The 24,880-nt window shown below is 48.8% G+C and overlaps 1 protein-coding gene across 1 annotated transcript; it reads left to right on the top strand.

Moving 5' to 3' along the window:
• Nucleotides 1-495: 495 nt before the first annotated feature.
• Nucleotides 496-23,018, top strand: LOC118782040 (kelch-like protein 25). The gene is made up of 3 exons (XM_036535255.1): nucleotides 496-639; nucleotides 6,074-7,929; nucleotides 22,930-23,018. The coding sequence occupies exon 2, from the start codon at nucleotides 6,118-6,120 to the stop codon at nucleotides 7,885-7,887; it is 1,770 nt and encodes a 589-aa protein (XP_036391148.1). The 5' UTR covers nucleotides 496-639; nucleotides 6,074-6,117; the 3' UTR covers nucleotides 7,888-7,929; nucleotides 22,930-23,018.
• The last annotated feature ends 1,862 nt before the right edge of the window (nucleotides 23,019-24,880 follow it).

Raw genomic sequence — 24,880 nt, 5'->3', positions numbered from 1 at the left:
GACAACAAATGAGAACAGGAATTTTTAAAAATTCTCAAACATCTGTAAGACTGTCAAAAGTGTCACCGAAAATATAAAATCAGGCTCTCAAACAATTGAATTAATTAGTCATCAGCCAGTGCCTCGATCTTAAATGTAGTGGAAGTGTCAGTGAGAACGGTATTTTTATAAAACATATCATTAACAAATTAGTCAGAGAGACAGGTTACCAAGCAGTAATAATAATAATAATAATAATAATAATAATAGCTGACGTTCAGTTTCACTGCTGAATCTATCCTCGTTATCGTGTTTTGATCCTTCAAAATAAGTCCCACCCTCATAATTGTTGTTGCTGTCACCAATTGGTCAGCTCATTCTTGATGACGCCCCATCTCAGAAAGCTTTTTTTCTATTGGATAAAATACATGCGTTTCATTAGGATTGTTTATTCTATAGGGCAAAGGACGCGCCAATCACTTCCAACACGCTTTCTCCGCTTGCTTTTGTGGACTGTCTTGAACGCATTCTTTTCTGAACTGTAACAGCACGGCAGTAAACGAAGAAGCGAAAGGATTACAAGATTAAAGAAATGATGATACAGTTTATGAAGCGACTGCACTCTACCTGGATCACCGTTTAACAACCGCATTCAGCGATGTAAGTCTGGCACACTGATATTAGTTTTGCAGCTGACGCAGATTCGAGTTTGTTCCTATTGATTAGCTGGGTTAGTTGTACTTCGGTGTTCTGAAGAATGTTGTCAAATCGATTAGCACCCAGGTAGCTAGCTCGCTAGAAGCTGCACAACCAGAAAATAAAAACCATTCTACTTTGTGTGTTACTTCAGTTTGTACGGTGTCTTAAGTTTCATGTATTTTAATTTGTTATAAAAATAATTAGAAGTTAACCAACACATTATAAAATACTGTGTTTGGCATTGTCTGTTTTGCCTGAACTCTCATTTGCAGTTGCTTGGATAGTTATGTAGCTAGCAGCTAGCCACCAAATATTAAAAGACTTTAGTTACGGGTAATATTACAGCTGCATACTTCTTGCTCTAACTGAATATAGCGAACGTCAATCTGCTTCCAACTTAGAGGCGCTAGTAGCTGGTCAATAGTTTCATGTATAGTACAGGTTGAACATTATAAGTGGTGAGATGGCAAACGATAGCTTGCTGCTTTAGTCTACATTGCATACCGATAATAGCAGGTGAAAGAATTCCGTCAGACAGCTAATTACCTGTGTATTTGATGATGGCATGTCCCCTGTTATAGCTCCGGCGATGCATAAAGTACAGTCAAAACACAATCCCTTCATCAAATGCTCGACGGATCATATGCCATACTGTATGTAAGTGAATGCAGACGATTGTGCAACGTCTCACATAAAAAGTTTAAACTGTGGGAACGTGACATTTTCGTCCTTAACTTTTGATTTGGCCATCAATATGAGGCTGAGGTTCGTCTTGTTTTTTTTTTTCTCTTTGAAATGCATTCCAGCTACGAAGGGAAACCGTGGTAGTAGTTAGCCGGCCAGTTAGCAGACAGAAACTGTTCTGTGTTGGAATGAGAATGAATGGAGCCGAGGTTCCCCGCCAACAAGTTGTACTTTTAACGGTAAACCGAAAGTTATAAAAACCATGTAGCCAGAGCTTGGTTTAGAAAAAAATACTCTGAAACAAGAGTCGTAATACCCACTACAATAAACTACCAATACACGTAGCTAATAATGATAACGATAACAACGTACACAATTCTACCGAGCAGTCTTAGGTCTTGCCGCTATTCCCCCTCATCATTAAGGCATTTGTGCAATTGTGCATTTGAAATGACTGGCATCAGTACGGCCATTGGCAGCACGCAGGTAACGTTAATCCCTGGAAACCATGAAATCGCCCGAGCTGTTTTAACCGTAAGTTGTTATTTGAGAGTCATCATGTACAGTACCACTGTAAATTCGCTGATTTGAAAGCTTAACTGTGTTCCAGGATTTGGTGGTTGTACGTTATGCCAGAAATTGACAGCACTCTTATGAAAGAAAACTGAAACAGGGGATTACGGCAGACAAAGAATTGCTGTATATAATAATTTTATATGTTGTATGTAATAATAATATGTAATAATGTTATACAGAACAGCAAAAAGAAGCACATTTAACGTTAATTAAATGAGCAGGTTTTAGCTGACAGTTGGATGCGCATAAATAAAGATATGTTTCACTGTAAATTACAACTTCTCCTCCTATTTTCCCATCATTCTGTTGTTTGAGAGTGGGGGAAACCTGCAAAATGATCAAATACAGCTGTGTGTGGGATATTAGAAGACAGTACTTTGGGGAACCCCTCCGGTCTCTAAATCATGGTCTGCCTGTAGCCATGTGCGGAACTTCAGCTGATGTGCCTTGATTACTGGCACATCACTGGAAGTAACCCCGGTTACAATCATTACATACATACTTTACATGCATACATACACGCAGTTCTGTAGATATCAGCTACCTTAATGCTGTTGTGAACTTCCTGACTTGAAATAGCCCTTCCTGTATCATTCCAGGAAACTGGTCCATGCACATGGAGACAGTATGTGTGTGTATTTGCCTGTTGTAAACATCTTCAGGGAAGGGCTGAGCTCTTGTTAGCTAGCAAACAAAGAAAACACTGCTAGTCTCTTCTTAAGTACAAATGCCAATTGCATTTTAAGAGTTTGTGAAGTGATAAGAGGGAAACTTCCATCTTCTTGCCAGTCCTGTCAGCGTCTGATTCCATCTGTACATTTCGTTGATGTTTTTCATGTAAATTTCACTGCACTATTATTTGGCAGGCACTCTTGTCCAGGGTGACTTACAAAGTGTGTCTAATAAAGTTGCACCAACAGGACAGCACTAACCACACATGAGCAAGCATCAGTGCCAGACATGGTGCTGAGATCACAAATGCTTGCCTAGATTGACAAGTGCAAAGCAATATGTACAACTCAAGGACAATACCATTCTAAATACTAACGCTAACACCTACTACATCCATACATGCAAACCTTGACATATCCACACATAAAACTCCGCAATACACTGCATATATAATTTCACCTGAGAGACAGATGATAGTGCTTGAGAGAAAAGATGATGTTTGTGTCCATCTCATCTGGGCAGCGAGGGGGGGAGCTCGTCTGTGATGCTCTGCTCTTTCTCGGTTTTAAAGGGTGCTCGCGTGCCTCTCTCACTGTCCCTTTCTGCACATTGGCCTGCTCTCCCATGGAGAGCCAGCCATTGGGGCTGCTGTGTCCCCACCTCACACAGCCAGAGAGACACTCAGCCGGGCAGCCAGGGAGTCCCCCGAGTCCCTGTGTGACACTCATCATAAAGCGGCGAGCGGTCGCCTGGAGGGGGAGAGAGCTGAGCCTCGGTGGCAGAGGCACCAGCGAATTCCCACCGGCCGCTCCGCCGGCTCCCGCAGATTGATGGGGCCGCTCAATCATGAAGACAGACTGCGTGCCAGCTGGTGATACATTCAGCTGCGCAAACGCGTGGAAAAGATGCCAGGTTCTGGAGAGCCCCCCCCCCCCCCCCCTTTTTAAGGTGGAGGAGAGATGGCACTGGAATACCAACACAGTTTGTGCATGGTGGGGGGTGGACCTGGAATGGAGAGTAGAGATATTTCCGGAAAAGTAAGACAGAAAGAGGGACGCAGTCCAGTTGGAGCTTCGTGTGTAGGCTGCTTAGTGGCGACACGGCGCAGAGGTGCTGTTCCTGCTCCAGTCTGAATTCCAGGCACGGAGAGTGATTCAGCACCTTTGGCAGGGTCAGTCCTGCTGTGTCCTGTCTGGTGACCGTTATTCTTACCCCAAGCTGCGGGAAAACTGCAGAGAATCATCTTACCTTCTACCAGAAAATAGCAGCCCTCAGAAGGGCTTTGTCTGAGAAGTGGAAACAAGAGGCCATCAGGACGTTCACATTGCTCCTGTCAGTAAGGGAGGGAAGCGTTTCGGCTTCAAGTTGAACCTACTGGGAAATGAGTCAGTTTGGAGCAGCAGTGGTAAGCGTGCAAACTGTGTGTTTTATTTCCCCCCGTGCCCTCAGAGGACAGCAGAGGGAGCTCTGCCGGGACAGATGCAGACCCCCCCTCGTCTCCTCACTGTCAGTGCCTGTGCCTGGGTCAGCTGTTTCTGCCGCCGTAAGTGGTGCAGGCCAACGCCAGCCCCTCCCACACACCCACCCTGAGACCCGCCCTGTCACACCCTGCCCAGCTCCGCCGCTGTCCCTCCACACTGCCTTCTATACCTGCACCCCCCATCCCCCCACCTGCGCTGTTTTCCAGTGACCCTTTTGTGGCTGACCCTGTCATTAAGATGCTTGTCCCCCTGCATTTGTGAGGTGATCCCGCCCCCATCCATCACTTACAGACCTCAAACTGCATGTAAACCCTGCCCACAGGCAGCCAGAGGCTCCACCCTGTTCATATTGCATTGGCTGACATGGTGTGTGTTGTGTGTTTAAGGTGAAAGAGATGTTCATCCACAGGTGATTTTGGGCAGCTGATGATTTTAAAAATGTTGATTTTTACATTCCAAATCCTGACAGCATCTGCATTTGACTCCTCTACAGTGATGCTACCTTCGTCCTCCAGTGACCCGCTCAGCCTCAAAAACACTCATATTTTTGTATGAACATGTTTTGTTGGCATAAATGCAAATGAACAATAGCTGTTTCCGTGTTTGTTGACAAAGCAAATTGCGGATGTTTGAAAGCCGCGGGTGGAAGCTCGGCAAAGCCGTGGATAATTGCATTTTTATTTGGGTGTTGCATTTTAAGCAGCTCACAGTCCGCCTCAGTCTGACTGCAGCCCAGACGGGGCTTTTTAGTGCGAAATCTTTATCCTGGCACCGGTCGTCTTCCTGTCTTTCAGAACGGTGATGCCTAAGTGCTGAAAATGATATAGTGGCTCGCTCCAAATCGGCTGTAATTACGTTTCACTGTGTGATTGCATAATTACACCTGGACGCGAGCAGGGAAGGTCGTTACACCGAAACACACACCAGCACGGCAGCCCCAGCCGAATGTAAACTGCAGCTCCCGGACCCGCTTACTCTCAAATAGCTCTACATCAAAGTGCAGTCAGAAGTTAACATAGTAAGAGAATCACATGGACTGGTATGAGAATCAAAGTGGGGGTGTAACCCTGCTCTCACCTCAGCCCCCCCCCCCGTTTTTGTACCCATTGACACCGAGCTGGCAGCCGTAGAGAGGGGATACTCCCAGTGCTGCCCAACCAGACAGAAACCCCAACACCCCTCATCGATTGGGGCGTACGCTGTGCCCCAGCGGATCTCCAAACGGGCGGTTCACATTTGCACTGTTTCCTCGTCGGCAACATGAGCTCATCTTTGCTCTCTTTTCTGACCATCGCTGAGTCATTATTTGGCTCTGTTGAGCAATCAATCTACCCCTGATATCACAGCCTGTAAGCAAACAACTAAAAGTCAAGAGAATTATAGGGGGTTTTCTGGATTAGGAAGATGATTTTTCACTAGCCAGATCCATTTAGCCAGAGAATTTCTGAAATATGGGAATTGATACTTTATAAAATGTATTATTTTATGAATTATGAAAAAAGAAAATGGCATGTTTAACTTAATTTCATTTCTATATGTGCTTAATAAATTACCTCACTGGTAGGTATGCACTGGTAAGTCGTATTGGAACCATGGAATTACCACCCACTGTCAGTAAAACAACTGTGATCTAAAACATCAGACATTATGAACAGAAAACTGCACTGTCCTGGTTCCAGGCAGAAACATTCTGTTGTGATGCTATTTTTTCCCCGTAGATTAATATTGTCTTTTATTTCTGAGGGATGATTCATAGTTAGGGTTTTATTTCGCTCTCATAAACTGGTTAAACTGAATGACCATATAAAATTTCATGCTCGTGAATAGTTAGGTGGAGCAGTCATACTGTGGATCCACTTTATAATCTAATAAAGCAGTCCATTGTAGGCCAAAGTTATTATTCTTCAATCTGCTGGTTGTAAGAGTCAGATTACTACATGTATTAATGCATTATTCATGCCTTTTTACTTTCTCTTTCTCAGTTAGAGAACTGGGGACGAGTGACCCCCCCGAGGCTCCCGAAACAATGTCCGTCAGCGTTCACGAGAACAGGAAGTCCCGCACTAGCACGGGCTCCATGAACATCTCGCTGTTCCACAAGCCGTCGCACCCGGACAGCGTGCTCACCCACCTCAACACCCTGCGCAAGCAGCGCATGTTCACGGACGTGACGCTGTGGGCGGGCGACCGCGCCTTCCCCTGCCACCGCGCTGTGCTTGCCGCCTGCAGCCGCTACTTCGAGGCCATGTTCAGTGGCGGCCTGCGTGAGAGCGTGGACGACAAGGTCAACTTCCGCGACAGCGTGCACCCCGAGGTGCTGGAGCTGCTGCTGGACTTCGCCTACTCCTCCCGCCTCGTCATCAATGAGGAGAACGCCGAGTCGCTGCTGGAGGCCGGCGACATGCTGCAGTTCCACGACATCCGCGACGCAGCCGCCGAGTTCCTGGAGAAGAACCTGCACGCCTCCAACTGCCTGGGCATGATGCTGCTGTCGGACGCGCACCAGTGCAAGCGGCTCTACGAGCTGTCCTGGAGGATGTGCCTGGTGCACTTTGAGACTGTGAGGGACACCGAGGACTTCTACAGCCTCTCCAAGGACAAGCTCCTGGACTTGATCCTCAGCGACGAGCTGGAGATCGAGGACGAGGAGATGGTCTTCGCAGCGGTCATGCGCTGGGTGCGGTACGACCTGGAGGCGCGGCGGCAGCACCTTCCCGAGCTGCTGCGCGGGATCCGCCTGGCCCTGCTGCCCTCCGGCTGCCTGCTGGAGGCCGTGGCCTGCGAGGAGCTGGTGATGTCGGACAGGCGCAGCATGCAGATCGTGGAGGAGGCGGTGCAGTGCAAGAAGAAGATCCTGCAGAACGACGGGGTCGTCACCAGCCCCTGCGCCCGGCCCCGCAAGGCCGGCCACACCCTCCTCATCCTCGGGGGCCAGACCTTCATGTGCGACAAGATATACCAGGTGGACCACAAGGCCAAGGAGATCATCCCCAAGTCGGACTTGCCCAGCCCAAGGAAGGAGTTCAGTGCCTGCGCCATCGGCTGCAAGGTGTACGTGACAGGGGGGAGGGGGTCAGAGAACGGGGTGTCCAAGGACGTCTGGATTTACGACACGGTCCACGAGGAGTGGTCAAAAGGGGCCCCGATGCTGATCGCGCGTTTTGGCCATGGCTCGGCGGAGCTGGAGAACTCACTGTACGTGGTGGGGGGCCACACGGCCATAGCCGGCGTCTTCCCAGCGTCCCCCTCGGTGTCGCTCAAGCAGGTGGAGCGCTACGACCCGCTGACCAACAAATGGACCATGATGGCACCCCTGAGGGACGGTGTGAGCAATGCAGCAGTCGTCAGCGCCAAGCTCAAGCTCTTTGTCTTTGGCGGCACCACCATCCACCGGGACAAGGCCTCCAAGGTGCAGTGCTACGACCCGGCAGAGAACCGCTGGACCATCGCAGCGGAGTGCCCGCAGCCCTGGCGGTACACGGCTGCCGCCGTGCTGGGCAGCCAGATCTTCATCATGGGCGGAGACACCGAGTTCACCGCCGCCTCCGCCTACCGCTACGACTGCGAGACCAACTTGTGGACGCGCGTCGGCGACATGACCTCCAAGCGCATGAGCTGCCACGCGGTGGCATCCGGGAACAAGCTGTACGTGGTGGGAGGTTACTTTGGGACTCAGAGGTGCAAGACGCTGGACTGCTACGACCCTACCTCAGACACCTGGAACAGCATCACCACAGTGCCTTACTCCCTCATTCCCACTGCCTTCGTTAGCACATGGAAACACCTGCCAGCTTAACAAACACTAATCTCCTGGCAAACAAGGGGTGGATAATTCTGGGTAAGAGCCTGTTTAATTGTTTTTTTAATGAGGTTTGGCCCAGTTTCTAGGATTAACGTCTTAGTTGGCATTGAAAGTATGTATTGATCACTGTTCTTAAGCACTTAGCATGTCAATCAATGATGCGCAACAAAGGAAATAAAAATGCTGGTGCAGCAGGCCTATAATGTACAGAATTCCCAACACAGCTGCTGGCCGTTAACCTGCACGCACTGGAAAGGCTGATCTTTGTAAAGATCAATGAATGACAGATTACTAAGATTGGCCTTCAGAGTCCAAGAGCAGAATGATGCTATTTTATAAAACTGAACTGCAGAGACCATCTGGAATTCAGGGAAAAAGACAACGCGAGCACTGGGACCAGATTACTGGATTATGGGGTAGAATTTATACGAGAGGCTATAGATTCAGAACCCCCCCCCCCCAGCCTCCCTGCTTGGATCAATGAAACGTAGCCCCACTGCCCAGAATGAGCTACTTCCTCATCGATTTGTAATCTGCATTACAGAGGTTTTCATTCAATTGGCTGTTAGCTCAGGAGCTGGAGAATACACAGACTCAGTCTGTCACTGTAACGACAGCCCAGGCTGGGACTCAGATACGAGACCTCCCTGCCTCCTATGCCCTCTCAACAAAGGTTCATGACTGTGGTCATTCCCTGAAGGTATTGTTTTTCTCAAGACTTTAATTATTAATTCCAGTGGTTTATAATGTATCCCTGTTTAGAAGCATTTTACTGTGTGGGTTTGATTGGCTGTTTCAGCCCAAGCGATAGGAGTCATTTAAAATGCGCTGTTTGCCTTCCCATAATTGAATTACAAGTAGACCTAAGTAAGCAGCACCACGTCCAGGTCTGGGTCACTTCAAAGGGGAAATTACCTCCCAGCACAGATGGGTGATCTGAGACATTTGGCAGTGATCCACTGTGTGTTTTTGCCACTGCTCCTGTTTTGATACCCTTAGAAAACAGTCCTTCAAACTGACTTGACTCACATTCGTGTTAGAGGAATTATTTGCCTCTTTAAATGAGCTTTGCTGTGCGTGGTTCAGCACCAATTTACTGTTAAAATGTGTCCTTGAACTACTGGCTGTGGAGTAAATCTTATTTACTATTTATTATCCCATTGGCCTTGGAGGTAAATACTTTATATTTTATGCAATTTATGCATGTACCAGTAAGAAATGGCATTCCAAACCCGCTCAATCAGTATTATTTATTGTTAAATAGGAGTCGGTTGGTCATTGGCTGCATGGACAGGGGGCTGTTCCCTGCATTAAGAAGCTTGCGCTCTGTCTCTGATCACTACCCGTGTGCTTATAGGCTACATTTCCCTCAGTGCCAGAGTGACGTTTCCTCTTTAACTGCAGTACCGATCCCAGACAGCAGAGTTAGAGAGCACTTACTGACATGCACAGATGCGATAGAATTACAGTGGGTACAGATTATTAAGGTAATTGGCACGCTTGTCAATAAAGCAAAGCAAGTCAGGAGTGACCGTTTTAAAGATGGCTGCCTCCTGTGCTGAGGTCATGTGTTTTCACTCTATTTCAGTTAGATAGGGCACATTGTCAACAGCCTCAGGCCTCGTCTAAACTGAAGAATGTGGTGGATGTGCTTCTGCTGACAAATGAAAATGGCACTTGGCTTTGTGGTTAACGCTGGACAGTCTTAACAACTTTTACCAATTTGTTTATTGACTCATTTCTTCCCACTTGAATACAAAATGAGACTTAAATTGATTTGCATTAATGCTGTACTTTGTTTGATATGTGTTCATCGTGGACAGCAGCAGGGGTGGCAGGGGCTTGCTTCTGCAGCTGACATGCAGCTGTCCTCGGGTTCTCTCCTCTCCCCGGGTTCTCTCCTCCCCCCGGGTTCTCTCCTCTCCCCGGGTTCTCTCCTGCCCCCGGGTTCTCTCCTCCCCCCGGGTTCTCTCCTGCCCCCGGGTTCTGTCCTCTCCCCGGGTTCCATCCTCTCCTTGCGGTTTGCAATACTTTACCATTATTTGAAAAGTGTTTATTTAACTCATTTGGGCAGTTGAACATGGGAAATCATGCCAGAACTGCCCAATAGGAAGTTCCTACATGGTTAGATATTAAACCTATTAATGAATGCAGAATGTATGTTATGAAGTTGTCATGTGTCCGTGTCATGTGACACATCACCCCTCCTATGCGCTTGACCTTGAACATTTCCATTCGAAAACATTTGTTATTTTCATCAGTAATACAAGATGATACATCAATAACTCAAAAATTGTTGATTGTTCTGGTTATAAATGTTCAATCCTCAGAGAAGATTGAAGGGCTGTTTGTTGGGCTGAAATGCTTCTGAGATCAGATTGTTGTTGTTGATCAGAGCTGGGCCGTTCTCACTGCTGGGTTCAGGATCTAAATATACCTGCACTATGCTGAGGGCTCTGTGACCAGCACACGGCCGGGAAACCCTTTTAAATCAATTACTATTTAATCAGTCACTGCAGGCAACTCGGGAGGGGGGCATCCACAGGGGGGCAGTTACATTCTAAACTTAATAACTCCCCCCCCCCAATTTCCCATCAGGTATAGCAATGGTGTTCCGACACTCAGCTCTCAACACTATGGATATCCTGCATCATTCACGTCATTCTTGCTTCTTATTTCTTACAAAAATGCTTCCAAAATCCACATCCATTGGGTGAATATGGGTGAAAGTTTTGGGTAAAAGAGCCTTTTTGGCTGCCCAGCCTTTCTGAAAGCCTGTAGATAAATAATCTAATGAAGGAATGGATATCCTGGCTTGAAACCAGCATGTCTCTCCATGTCTCTGCCTGACCCCCCTCCCCCCCCCCCCCCCCCCCCCCCCCGGGAAACTCCTCACTGTAAACTTTGGATGCAATTTCAGTTAAAACTGATACCCTTTTACAAGAAACGGGAGCAATATGAGAAATTGAGATAAGGCTGAATACTGCAATCCCCAGATATTCACCTGTTAGATAACCAATCATTTGCTAGGACTGGTGTTCAAAAGCTTTCTAATTAACAGCAAAAAGTTCCTCTTCGTCAGTATTCGTGAAGAAGAGCCCAGAAACGCATCCCGAAATAACAGCGAATTCATTGATATTAATTTTCTAGCCTGAGTGTATGAATGAGAGCAGTGAGTCATTATTCATGAGGGCTGCAGTATGGTGCAGCGCTCTGGGAAATAGACAGCAGCTTGCTTGAATATTCAGTTTTGGGAGCCGTGGAATATTCTGTGTCAAATGAGCGGAACAGCTTGTCCCGGATGCGGAGGTCTATTTAGCAAAAGGGGCGTGAGAGGTAGAGGAACTTACCTCTCATCTTACTGCAGGGTTTAACGTTAGGTTAATTTATGCAAATTTATGGTTAGCTTTGGTCCCTTTTACCAGATACATCCACGGTCCATAACCTCCCCGCTTTGCAAACTGATGGTGCTAACTTTTTTGGTAACTGAGTAACTGAATGGTGCTAATGGCGCTATTTTCAGACGTACCCCATTGGTGTGGTGGGACCCCTGTGAGGCTATCGGTGTGTTAACGGGCGTGAATCTGGCGGCAGCGCCTGCGCATTGAGGACTGCCATGGCCTGCCTGGACCAAACTGGTGTCTGTAATCTCCAGAGAGCTGCAGCGTTTTTCAGTAGGACAGAGAGCCCCACACTGGTGTCTGTAATCTGCAGCGCTTTTCAGCAGGACAGAGAGCCCCACACTGGTGTCTGTAATCTGCAGCGCTTTTCAGCAGGACAGAGAGCCCCACACTGGTGTCTGTAATCTGCAGCGCTTTTCAGCAGGACAGAGAGCCCCACACTGGTGTCTGTAATCTGCAGCGCTTTTCAGCAGGACAGAGAGCCCCACACTGGTGTCTGTAATCTGCAGCGCTTTTCAGCAGGACAGAGAGCCCCACACTGGTGTCTGTAATCTGCAGCGTTTTTCAGCAGGACAGAGAGCCCCACACTGGTGTCTGTAATCTGCAGCGCTTTTCAGCAGGACAGAGAGCCCCACACTGGTGTCTGTAATCTGCAGCGTTTTTCAGCGGGACAGAGAGCCCCACACTGGTGTCTGTAATCTGCAGCGCTTTTCAGCAGGACAGAGAGCCCCACACTGGTGTCTGTAATCTGCAGCGCTTTTCAGCAGGACAGAGAGCCCCACACTGGTGTCTGTAATCTGCAGCGCTTTTCAGCAGGACAGAGAGCCCCACACTGGTGTCTGTAATCTGCAGCGCTTTTCAGCAGGACAGAGAGCCCCACACTGGTGTCTGTAATCTGCAGCGTTTTTCAGTAGGACAGAGAGCCCCACACTGGTGTCTGTAATCTGCAGCGCTTTTCAGCGGGACAGAGAGCCCCACACTGGTGTCTGTAATCTGCAGCGTTTTTCAGCGGGACAGAGAGCCCCACACTGGTGTCTGTAATCTGCAGCGCTTTTCAGCGGGACAGAGAGCCCCACACTGGTGTCTGTAATCTGCAGCGCTTTTCAGCGGGACAGAGAGCCCCACACTGGTGTCTGTAATCTGCAGCGCTTTTCAGCGGGACAGAGAGCCCCACACTGGTGTCTGTAATCTGCAGCGCTTTTCAGCGGGACAGAGAGCCCCACACTGGTGTCTGTAATCTGCAGCGCTTTTCAGCGGGACAGAGAGCCCCACACTGGTGTCTGTAATCTCCTGAGAGCTGCAGCGCTTTTCAGCAGGACAGAGAGCCCCACACTGGTGTCTGTAATCTGCAGCGCTTTTCAGCAGGACAGAGAGCCCCACACTGGTGTCTGTAATCTGCAGCGCTTTTCAGCAGGACAGAGAGCCCCACACTGGTGTCTGTAATCTGCAGCGCTTTTCAGCAGGACAGAGAGCCCCACACTGGTGTCTGTAATCTGCAGCGCTTTTCAGCAGGACAGAGAGCCCCACACTGGTGTCTGTAATCTGCAGCGCTTTTCAGCAGGACAGAGAGCCCCACACTGGTGTCTGTAATCTGCAGCGCTTTTCAGCAGGACAGAGAGCCCCACACTGGTGTCTGTAATCTGCAGCGCTTTTCAGCAGGACAGAGAGCCCCACACTGGTGTCTGTAATCTGCAGCGCTTTTCAGCGGGACAGAGAGCCCCACACTGGTGTCTGTAATCTGCAGCGCTTTTCAGCAGGACAGAGAGCCCCACACTGGTGTCTGTAATCTGCAGCGCTTTTCAGCGGGACAGAGAGCCCCACACTGGTGTCTGTAATCTGCAGCGCTTTTCAGCGGGACAGAGAGTCCCACACTGGTGTCTGTAATCTGCAGCGCTTTTCAGCGGGACAGAGAGCCCCACACTGGTGTCTGTAATCTGCAGCGCTTTTCAGCAGGACAGAGAGCCCCACACTGGTGTCTGTAATCTGCAGCGCTTTTCAGCGGGACAGAGAGCCCCACACTGGTGTCTGTAATCTCCTGAGAGCTGCAGCGCTTTTCAGCAGGACAGAGAGCCCCACACTGGTGTCTGTAATCTGCAGCGCTTTTCAGCAGGACAGAGAGCCCCACACTGGTGTCTGTAATCTGCAGCGCTTTTCAGCAGGACAGAGAGCCCCACACTGGTGTCTGTAATCTGCAGCGCTTTTCAGCAGGACAGAGAGCCCCACACTGGTGTCTGTAATCTGCAGCGCTTTTCAGCAGGACAGAGAGCCCCACACTGGTGTCTGTAATCTGCAGCGCTTTTCAGCAGGACAGAGAGCCCCACACTGGTGTCTGTAATCTGCAGCGCTTTTCAGCAGGACAGAGAGCCCCACACTGGTGTCTGTAATCTGCAGCGCTTTTCAGCAGGACAGAGAGCCCCACACTGGTGTCTGTAATCTGCAGCGTTTTTCAGCAGGACAGAGAGCCCCACACTGGTGTCTGTAATCTGCAGCGCTTTTCAGCAGGACAGAGAGCCCCACACTGGTGTCTGTAATCTGCAGCGTTTTTCAGCAGGACAGAGAGCCCCACACTGGTGTCTGTAATCTGCAGCGTTTTTCAGCAGGACAGAGAGCCCCACACTGGTGTCTGTAATCTGCCGCGCTTTTCAGCAGGACAGAGAGCCCCACACTGGTGTCTGTAATCTCCTGAGAGCTGCAGCGCTTTTCAGCAGGACAGAGAGCCCCACACTGGTGTCTGTAATCTGCAGCGCTTTTCAGCAGGACAGAGAGCCCCACACTGGTGTCTGTAATCTGCAGCGCTTTTCAGCAGGACAGAGAGCCCCACACTGGTGTCTGTAATCTGCAGCGCTTTTCAGCAGGACAGAGAGCCCCACACTGGTGTCTGTAATCTGCAGCGCTTTTCAGCAGGACAGAGAGCCCCACACTGGTGTCTGTAATCTGCAGCGTTTTTCAGCAGGACAGAGAGCCCCACACTGGTGTCTGTAATCTCCGGAGAGCTGCAGCGCTTTTCAGCAGGACAGAGAGCCCCACACTGGTGTCTGTAATCTGCAGCGCTTTTCAGCAGGACAGAGAGCCCCACACTGGTGTCTGTAATCTGCAGCGCTTTTCAGCAGGACAGAGAGCCCCACACTGGTGTCTGTAATCTGCAGCGTTTTTCAGCAGGACAGAGAGCCCCACACTGGTGTCTGTAATCTGCCGCGCTTTTCAGCGGGACAGAGAGCCCCACACTGGTGTCTGTAATCTGCAGCGCTTTTCAGCAGGACAGAGAGCCCCACACTGGTGTCTGTAATCTGCAGCGCTTTTCAGCAGGACAGAGAGCCCCACACTGGTGTCTGTAATCTGCAGCGCTTTTCAGCGGGACAGAGAGCCCCACACTGGTGTCTGTAATCTGCAGCGCTTTTCAGCAGGACAGAGAGCCCCACACTGGTGTCTGTAATCTGCAGCGCTTTTCAGCAGGACAGAGAGCCCCACACTGGTGTCTGTAATCTGCAGCGCTTTTCAGCAGGACAGAGAGCCCCACACTGGTGTCTGTAATCTGCAGCGCTTTTCAGCAGGACAGAGAGCCCCACACTGGTGTCTGTAATCTGCCGCGCTTTTCAGCAGGACAGAGAGCCCCACACTGGTGTCTGTAATCTGCAGCGCTTTTCAGCAGGACAGAGAGCCCCACACTGGTGTCTGTAATCTGCAGCGTTTTTCAGCAGGACAGAGAGCCCCACACTGGTGTCTGTAATCTGCCGCGCTTTTCAGCAGGACAGAGACCCCCAGCAATCAGAGGCAGGAATGCAGCAGCCTGGAGTCATTACAGCTGGAATCACCAGTAAGACTTAGTGCGCGTGGATCAGGCCAACACCAACCCCACGCCTCCGTGCACACACACTGAAACCAGAGCCGCCACATTTTGATGGAGCCTTAACACCAGCCTCAGCTAACCTCGTTAGCACCTTGTTTGTGGAGTTGTGTGGAACAGAAAATGCTTTCTGGGGGGTCTGATAGTATGATGGAGAATCAAAAATGAACTAATTTCCAAGAGAAAAATACTGAGTTCTCTGTGGTCCAGTATAAATGGAAAGAAGCTTAAACAAGAGACATGCAAGAAGACTATCGAGTTTTCGATTCAACTACCTATAATGTTATTTTTATTAGTGGAGCATGAAGTAGTTGTCCAAGTCCACTATCACCTCATTTATTGTGTGCACATTATGGGTGTAGATGAAATGCATCCCTTTCCTTGTAAAATGCTCAGGTTGGCCTGAATGATGGTTAGGTCACTATCTCGATGCTTAATCAGAATTGGCTGAGCCACCATCCTCACAGGAGGACAAACTCAAGCCTTGAACTCAGAGTGCACTCAGATTGCGAAACGGCTACACCAAAATAGCAAGCAGAGGGATATTTGTAATGCAATGTTAAAAGCGTTGGTGGCTTGAGTATGGGTGGAGGTCACTCCTCTGCTGCCTTCCTGAGCTACGTCTCCTCCCTGACCCTGCTTGTGAGATTTAATACTGTATATAAAGGTTAAAGCATAGTCTCTGGATGTAAAACATTAGATACGGGGCTTATCCCATTTTGCCTGCAGACACAGTCTGTCCTGTTAGTTGTAAGGTTTTGTTGGCCTTTGCTCTCCTCTGTGAGGGCGTGGCCGCCGGAGTGACAGGTGCTCTGACAGGGACCGGTGTGCTGCATCTCAATGCTGTTCTCTGCAGCGACGCCGTCTGCTCAGTCTGTTCCAGTGCAGACGGGGCAGGAGCGAACCCGGGGACAGGATGGAACGCGGGGACAGGAGAGAACCCGGGGACAGGATGGAACCCGGGGACAGGATGGAACCCGGGGACAGGATGGAACCCAGGGAGAGGAGGGAACCCGGGGGCAGGAGAGAACCCGGGGACAGGATGGAACCCGGGGACAGGATGGAACCCAGGGACAGGAGAGAACCCGGGGACAGGATGGAACCCAGGGAGAGGAGAGAACCCAGGGGCAGGAGAGAACCTAGGGAGAGGAGAGAACCCGGGTACAGCTCCGTGTGAGCTGCAGAAGCAAGCCCCTGCCGCCCCTGCTGCTGCTGCTGCCCCTGCAGTTCAGCCTTACTGTCCCTCTGATTGATTCAGGTGTTTGCGCACAACCAGAAAAAAGCGCTTTTGAGAGCGGAGGAAAGCAGTGGGGCAGCATAATGGGAGCTCCTCTCAGGGGCCGAGACGGCCGGCTCAGCCAGGACTCTGCGGCGGCCGTGTAGAGCTGATGCAGTTTCATTACAGCCTGTAATCAGCCTTCCTATGAGCTGCATCTGCAGTCAGAAGCAGGGAGGGAGAGGGAGAGGGAGAGATGGAGAGAGAGAGCGAGAGAGAGGGAGAGAGAGAGAGAGGGGAGAAAGAGAAAGAGGGGGGGAGAGAGAGAAAGGGGGGGGAGAGAGAGAAAGGGGGGGGGGGGGAGAGGGGAGAGAGGGAGGGAGGGAAACACTGAGGTGGAGAGAGATGATCTGGTCTTGGGGCAGTGAAGCTTGCAGCCTGTGTCAGTGTGGATTGAGGTCACGTGGAGAGCCAGCGACTTGCACCTTAATGAGGGGGACTGAGAGGGGAAAGGAGTATGGACGGGAGGGGGCACAGCGGGAGGGTTTGTTGGGTGCGCTGGGGGGCCTCTCCTGTTGAGAAGGCAGCTGGACTCCTGTGGCAGCACACCGCAATGTCACCCTGCAGAGTAACCCGCTGGAGCTGGGCATGCTTACAGGCATGTGGGGGAAGAGAACTACATCAAAGAGACAGAGCTGGGTGTTTATACACGCATACAGGTGAATAGCACTACCTTAAAGAAATTAAATTCAGGATTAGGGTTCGGTTTTTTTCTTAACTTTCCTAGCTGGGCAAGTGGGTCAGAAATCTGTTTGCCCGAACTAAATTTCTGCTTGCCCGGGTATGTTTAACTATAATATAAAGCATATAAAATGACTAATATCATAATGTAGATCACATGTGTTTTGCTTCACAATTTTTTTCTCTGAGCAGAGATCTACTGGACTTGCCCTGGGTTGTCATGCTTTCTAGGTGTCGTTTTCTGTAATTGTACATACTCTGCTGGAAATAATCAATGTTATTTAATTATTTACTCACAAAAAAACACTCTGCAATGGCCACTGCAGTCACCTCATCCTCTCCCAGATGAAGAGAGCTGAGCAAAGGGGCATCTGATTCCTGAACTGCTAGTGGAAGCTGTAGTAAGGAGCCAGCTAATTAACCCAACAGCCCATTACAGCTGAAACTTTCTGTAAATCAGTTTTTTTTCTGTAAAGGGAGTTTCCTCCTGCAAATGAGTATAGAAACTGCTGCAGCCCATTTTTGGGTCATGACCAAGTTGATGAGAGGATCACTGAAGAATTTTGTAGCTTGGAGCGACCAGGAGGGTGGCCACCTGAACAGGTGTGAAAGACGGACAGGACTCTACAGCACTCTGACAGGAGCCTGACAGGACATTCTCCCAGTGTCACAGATAGCCAGCTATTGGTAAGGTGCTACTGTGTGATTAGACACAGGACCCAGTGTGATGTACCTTGTACACAGCTGCCGGTGTGCTTTCCTTTTGCCTGGCATGCAGAAATTGTGGGTTTTTGTAACTAAAATACTAAAGTTGCTCTAAATCATTACCAGCCCAATCGGAGAAGTATCTTGCCAGCTTTGCTCACCCAGTGCATCTTTCAGCTTCCCTGTTGCGCAGTCCGGGAACCATTAACGCTGAACGCCGATAGCGTTGCATTTGTTGCTGGCTTGTATAAATGTAATAGTTTGGCTTTGACTTTACGTGGAAACTGCCCTCAGGGCAGTGAGGGAATCTTATCTTCCCATAAATTTTTACAAGTAAAAGGCTGTGTGTGTGTGCAGAGGTGTATAATATTTATAAAATATTAACATACTAAAAGTGCATAATATGTAGATTTGTATGCCAGAGCCAGCCTAATTCCATCACAGCAGAGCAGAGTAAGAGATAACATCAGAGTGTTTGACCCCAGGACAGCTGTAACACCCAGGCCCAGATCACACAGCCATGGCTTTAACATCATTTGCACACTAATGTGAGTACAAATAGTGCCTCTGAATCTGGGAGAGGAGCAGTATCTGTGCTGTAGCTACAGGGATGGTACAGGGCTTCTTGTTCTGGTGTGTTTGAGTTTCTGCATGCCTGTTTATTTCTTTCTCCCCAGGGAAGTTGGGAGAACGTAAATTATTGATGAAAACTTGATGTTGTAACTTGACGCTTTAGAAATTCTGTGTGCTCAGATCCTTCCTTGCAGGTCTGTGTATGTACTGATGAATGCAAAAAATTGATATAGCGAGAACAGTGTTTTTACTTGGTAGAGAGTAGTCAGCCAATATTGTTTAAACTGTATTTGTCGGTTTTCACAGGCAGAAATGGAAAAAATTCCAAAAAACAAAAGGTTACCATTTCAGGGTGAAGCTCGACAGGGTTATTTGTCGGGGCTAACAGCCTTAATGCCACAACACAGGAGCCATTCGCTCAGCAAAGAAACATCTTTGCCGCATCAACCTCTGAGAAACTCATTCTGCTTTGGCTTCCAGCAGTTCTTCCTCTGTGTCAGGTCTTACAGGAGGTGAGAACATCAGCAGAAAGCGTGTTCCCAATTCCTGTCCTGCTGTTGCACAGAGACTGAAATGTTTTTCAGTGGTTATTTTACTGTCAGTATTGTTCTGAAGAATGCTCCGTGCTGACAGAAGCAGACTTTATACACAGTGTAACCCACGTATTGTCCCCTCTGCTGTGCACGAATATTTAGCTGGGTTTGATATTAACACTGTGACTATCCAGTGCCACAGGAGAATGGGCAGCAGTAGTTTAATTATGCTGAACTGTAAAACACATGAGCCAAGTAAATTAACCAATTAAATAGCATTTTGTACATGTATTGTCACCACGCTGTATGACTGTTGCAGTAACGTGTGATAATTTATTACTGTCTAGTCCAGAGCTTTCATAATTACAGTGTGCTTTACAACAATATCATCATTGATATATCATTTTCATATAATCAGCATAGAACCCCACTTTAAGAGCGTGTTCATAGCTACACAGCTTTTTTTTTTCAGTTTTAGAAGCCAGACGATCCAATTAATAAACACTCTGTGCTACTCTGTGTTCAAGTTAATAGGAACTAGATCATCACTGATGCATCCCTTGGTTTGTAATTTAAAATGGCAGAGGGCACAGATAAAGAAGCTGAGAAGTGGGTAGCCAGGTAGGCCTAATTTTGGCTAGTTAAAATATTGCGCCTTGCTGAGAGAGGCTGAAGCTCATGGCATTTGCTGTGAACTTTCATCTGTTGTCATCCAGCCCACTGTCCTTCCTCAGTAGCTTCCAAAACCTGACCACAGTGCCACTGATCAGCACCAGTATATTAGACTAGGTAGGAAAATTAGCGACAATATTTCGCTAGGTGCTGATTGCTTACATAGCTGATCCTAGCTGAGATATCTAGACAAGACCCAAAAATCAAAAGCAATTGTTTTTCATTGACTGGAAATGCAGTTAAGACAAGCTGCCTAACCAGAGTTAGTTTAGCTGATACTTCTACTACACAACACTGTCCATCCAATTTTGATTGTCTGTTGAATGTGTTTTACAGTTAAGTATGATGTTAATGTTAACGTATTATATTGTAATGATTTACCTATAGGTCAAAAAAGGTACAACTAGGTACTTTTGATACAATAAGAGGGTAAATACTCAGCAGTAAAGCCAACAGTGAGTGGCAGGTTGTTTTTAAAAACACATTGAAAGGGTTGAGGTATGAAGCAAGACAAAATCGGACCGTTTCAGCTGTGTTTAGAAGGCTTTTTCCACCGAGTCCTCCTGACCTCTGTACCTCTCTGGCAGTTTGCAGTGGCACAGTGTAAGGTTATTCTTCCCCTCCGTTTTACGCACTGGTCTTTGATCATAGAGTCTTATTCCGTAAATCCCTGCCTCTTCTCTGCGGCACAGTTTGATACAGCAGCTTTGGGATCTGCTAATCCGGCTAATTTCCCTCTGAATCCGGCCCTGATCCCTGTCGCCAGGATAAACCAGCTAATTGCTGTTCTGTTGCTGTAGTAAACCAGATTGCGTTGAGTATGACATAATTCCGTCTAGATCTCTCCCTCCCTTTCACTCTCTGCATCGATAACCCCGTGTCAGCCTCGGACACATGGCGTTTGGCCAAGCATGCGGGTGAGTGAGTGTCCGTCTGGTGGGAGGGGCTCTGTGCCCCCCCTGTCCCCTCCCTCCTGCCTCTGCTCAGGAGAGACTAAACTCCGCCCACTCTCCCAGCCTTATTTGATTTGGCTGCTGATGGAAGCATTCTGCTGAATATGAGCTGCTGTGGGACTGGACCTCTCTTCCCAGAATAATCTGGCTCTGTGCAACCTTTTCCTGAAATTTCATCACTTATCAGTTCATTAGCCAGCAAAACTATGTTCTCCCTCCCATGTTGTCTAGACGGGGGAGGGGGTGGTTGTCTGCATGGGGATGTCATGTGGTTTTGGGGAAACATCCATGCTTGTTTATGCCATTTCCCAAAATGACCACGAACTTTAACTTTCCACTTTTTGCCCCCCCCACCACCACTTTTTCACTCACGTGCTCCCCTACAGACACTGGGACACTGACACAGTCACTTACAGAGACTCTGGGACACTGAAACAGTCACAGAGACTGGGACACTGACACAGTCACTTACAGAGACTCTGGGACACTGAAACAGTCACAGAGACTGGGACACTGAAACAGTCACTTACAGAGACTCTGGGACACTGAAACAGTCACTGAGAGAGACTCAGCTTACACAGTCTGGCTGTGTGTGGTCAGAGTGGTGACAGCCCTGACCAGTGACACAGGCTTGTTGGAGTTGACTTTCTGGGCAGGTTTTGACCTGCCAGAAAGACATGAGCAAGAATGGGTTGCTGTTGAATGAGTTCAAATAAAAATAAATTAGTTGGAATTTATTCTCCTATCAGCCTGTCACAGAGACGACAAGGAGAGCTGCTCTCTCTCTCTCTCTCAGTTCCTGTTTCCAGTCCTAAAACGCAGTGTTTGGTGTGATTATGCTTTCTGAGGTGCTGTGTATTTGATAATGGCTGTAATCGTGTTCTCTCACACATTCCCATCCATCACCCTGCCTCTCGCAGGACTTCAGAGCCTTTGTTCACCGCAGGTTAGCTCTTCCCGCTCCTGCATCACGCTGGAAAAGCTCCTCACGCCCTGATTTATGAAACCCGTTCGGTGGATTTAGTACATCGTTCATCACCCACAGCTGTATTTGTGCCATTCAGGCTTGCGGGAGTCCCCAGCTCCACGGCACAGATAGGTGTCTGGGTGCAGGGCTCTCACCAGCTGGAGCGAGTGTCGGCACAGCTCTGCCAGGCTCATGCCTTTGGACCCTGGAAAGGAAGGATAATCTGAGTTTGGTAAAACCTGTCAAACCGATGCCAGAGAGATTAAAGAGGCTGGCAGCATTTGAAGGCCCAGGGAAGGCAAGTGTTTGCAATGGGGTGTGGGGGGGGGGATTGGGGGCAGAGAGGAAAAATCCCCCAAAGTCCCTATGACAGGGCTGAGAGAGTCACTGGGATAGAGGAGCCAAGCACCAGGTGACAGATCCCCCTCTGCTGTGAAGAGGTCCTCTCGCAGATGATCCATATGCATCCTCAGAAGCGTTGGAAAAGGCACCTTTTCAGGCAGATTCGGAAGAAATTTCTCCAGGGGAGGTACTGCCGAGTCACTATCTGCTCTTAGAGAGGTGGCGTGGAACAGGAGGTGTGTGACACACTGTGCGTCTGAGCTGTCAGTGCCAGGGTGAGGTAATCTGCGTCTGCTTTGTTCCAGCGTACAGCACGCTGCCGACGCCCCCACCCTCGGAGGTGTTCTGGAAGACAATGGCGACACTGTGGTTTGGCCGTGAGCAGCGACGTGGTCGTGCCATTGCTGGCTAACACAAAGAGCATGCCTCCACACAATGCTGATTAATTTCCCCTTGGGGCACTGACACAGATGGAAGTGATACGACTCCCCCACCCCCACCCGCCTGCGTCTCTTTGTGTGGAAAGAGGTGTGGCTGCTTACCGCACACTGGCCTGTGAGGGGCTGGGCCTGCACTTACCTGAGGCCAGAGCCAGGTGGCCTGCTCTCACAGCCAATGCTCACTGACACAGTGGTGTGCCTTGCTGGGCAGAGTCTCATTCTCACGTGTCCCTGATAAAGAGGAGGTGGGGGGGGGCTATATAACTGTTATGTTGGTTGGCACCCTTTCCAATAGCTTTTGGCTTACATTTTCCATTTAAACAGCTGGGTATTTAGAGAGACCTTGGAATGGAACCTTAAAGTTGCAATAAGTGAGTCACAGTGAGTCATGGTATACAGACGAGTCATGTATAACAATGGCAGTCTTTACCGCCTGCTAGGCACTGGATCTCCCTGTTCTGATGTTCATTGTTCTTTGGAAAAATGCCAGTCAGCACATCATGAGAAAGGCTTCTTCTCACAGCGGGAGTTCTGTTTTTTTGGAGGGAGAGATATCATTTTAAGCTACTTGAGGTTTTTGCCTCCGTCTCTCTGAGCAGTCGGTATTTCCGTTTCATGGTTCTCTCTTTTCCGTTTCTTGTTTTCGCAGATATCACATTGCCCCTCCCCTTGGTGATTTGCAGGGATGAGTTTCCCCCTCTACACTGGTGTCAGGGCCCGGCTCACCTGTGCCCCCTACCCCCCCCCCCCCACTCTCCCCCTGTGCCACCGGAGGACAGCAGAGAGCAGCCGGGCAGCAGAGAGCACAACCTTCAGGAACGGCACCACCTGCTGGATGGGATGCCAGACAGAGCTCACAGCTAGCCTGGCATTCGGACCTCCAGATGGACTGTGCTGTGGAAACTCTTTTTCTGACACTATGTGGGATTTTAGGCGCTGGGTTCATCCAGTCCAGCTCCGTGTAGACCTGCCTGCAGGTTTTCCCTCTGCACCGGGCTCGTGTGGTTGTGTAACAGCGGAGGACAGCAGACGTGTCCTTCCACACCGCACTGCAGCAGCTGCGGCAGCCTGTGACTCAAATTTGGGAAAATAAATTAGGAACCCACTGCTACAAACAGGAAGCCACTGCTACAAACAGGAAGCCACTGCAGGAACCCACTGCTACAAACAGGAAGTCGCTGCAGGAACCCACTGCTACAAACAGGAAACTGCTGCAGGAACCCACTGCTACAAACAGGAAACTGCTGCAGAAACCCACTGCTACAAACAGGAAACTACTGCAGGAACCCATTGCTACAAGCAGGAAACTGCTGCAGGAACCCATTGCTACAAACAGGAAACTGCTGCAGAAACCCATTGCTACAAACAGGAAACTACTGCAGGAACCCACTGCTACAAACAGGAAACTACTGCAGAAACCCACTGCTACAAACAGGAAACTGCTGCAGAAACCCACTGCTACAAACAGGAAACTGCTGCAGGAACCCACTGCTACAAACAGGAAACTGCTGCAGAAACCCACTGCTACAAACAGGAAACTGCTGCAGGAACCCATTGCTACAAACAGGAAACTGCTGCAGGAACCCACTGCTACAAACAGGAAACTACTGCAGGAACCCACTGCTACAAACAGGAAGCCACTGCAGGAACCCACTGCTACAAACAGGAAGCTGCTGCAGAAACCCACTGCTACAAACAGGAAACCACTGCTACAAACAGGAAACTACTGCAGAAACCCACTGCTACAAACAGGAAACTGCTGCAGGAACCCACTGCTACAAACAGGAAACTGCTGCAGGAACCCACTGCTACAAACAGGAAACTGCTGCAGGAACCCACTGCTACAAACAGGAAGCCACTGCAGGAACCCACTGCTACAAACAGGAAACTGCTGCAGGAACCCACTGCTACAAACAGGAAGTGGGTCATTTGACCCATAGACAGGGACATGGAATTCTGGATAAATTTGCTCAGTCCACAGCAGTTAGGTCTTCTTGCACTAGCACCATTGCCATAGATTATGGAGTAAAATACAGGTTTTACTACAACAGCTACATGTGGTCATTTTCAGGACTGTTGTAGATCCTTACTCTATTATCTGTATCTGTGAAACACAAAGGAGTCTGTAACCAAGTTACACTGATCTTCTTCAGCACAAATCTACTGTAGATTTCTGTTTCTAGAGCTTTTGGAGATTATGGAAAAAATAATAATTGCAGTTAATATATGCTTTTAATGATATGAAATTTGCACTTGATACTGTGTCATCGTTTGATATGAGTCGACCAGGAGACTGGGGAGGGCTTCTTACAAGATACTTTTCAGAATTTTAATGGATGTTTTTTGAAGTCATTTGAAGAAAGACTGCGTAAGAATCTGTGGCAACTGCGTTCCACACTCTCCTGAACTGTTTTTAGAGGGCGGGTGGAAGAGTTTTCATTAAAATGACTCATTTTTAATCTGCAGTTTTGCATTTTCCATGGGGGATGGGGGAGGAGGGGGACCTGGAATCTAAATTTTATGGCTCTCCCCTTGAACTGAATTCCTTGTGCCTAATACCGGAAGACAAATCTGTCACTGATTCACATTGTTGAAGGGTC

This window comes from Megalops cyprinoides, chromosome 8 (genome assembly GCF_013368585.1).
Source record: "Megalops cyprinoides isolate fMegCyp1 chromosome 8, fMegCyp1.pri, whole genome shotgun sequence".
Taxonomy (NCBI): Eukaryota; Metazoa; Chordata; class Actinopteri; order Elopiformes; family Megalopidae; genus Megalops; species Megalops cyprinoides.
The sequence above is the reverse complement of the archived record's forward strand: the minus strand, read 5'-3'. Positions and strand labels throughout refer to the sequence as shown.

Excerpts from the sequence above, each read along its gene's own strand:
- LOC118782040 (XM_036535255.1), top strand. The coding sequence starts at position 6,118 with ATGTCCGTCAGCGTTCACGAGAACAGGAAGTCCCGCACTAGCACGGGC.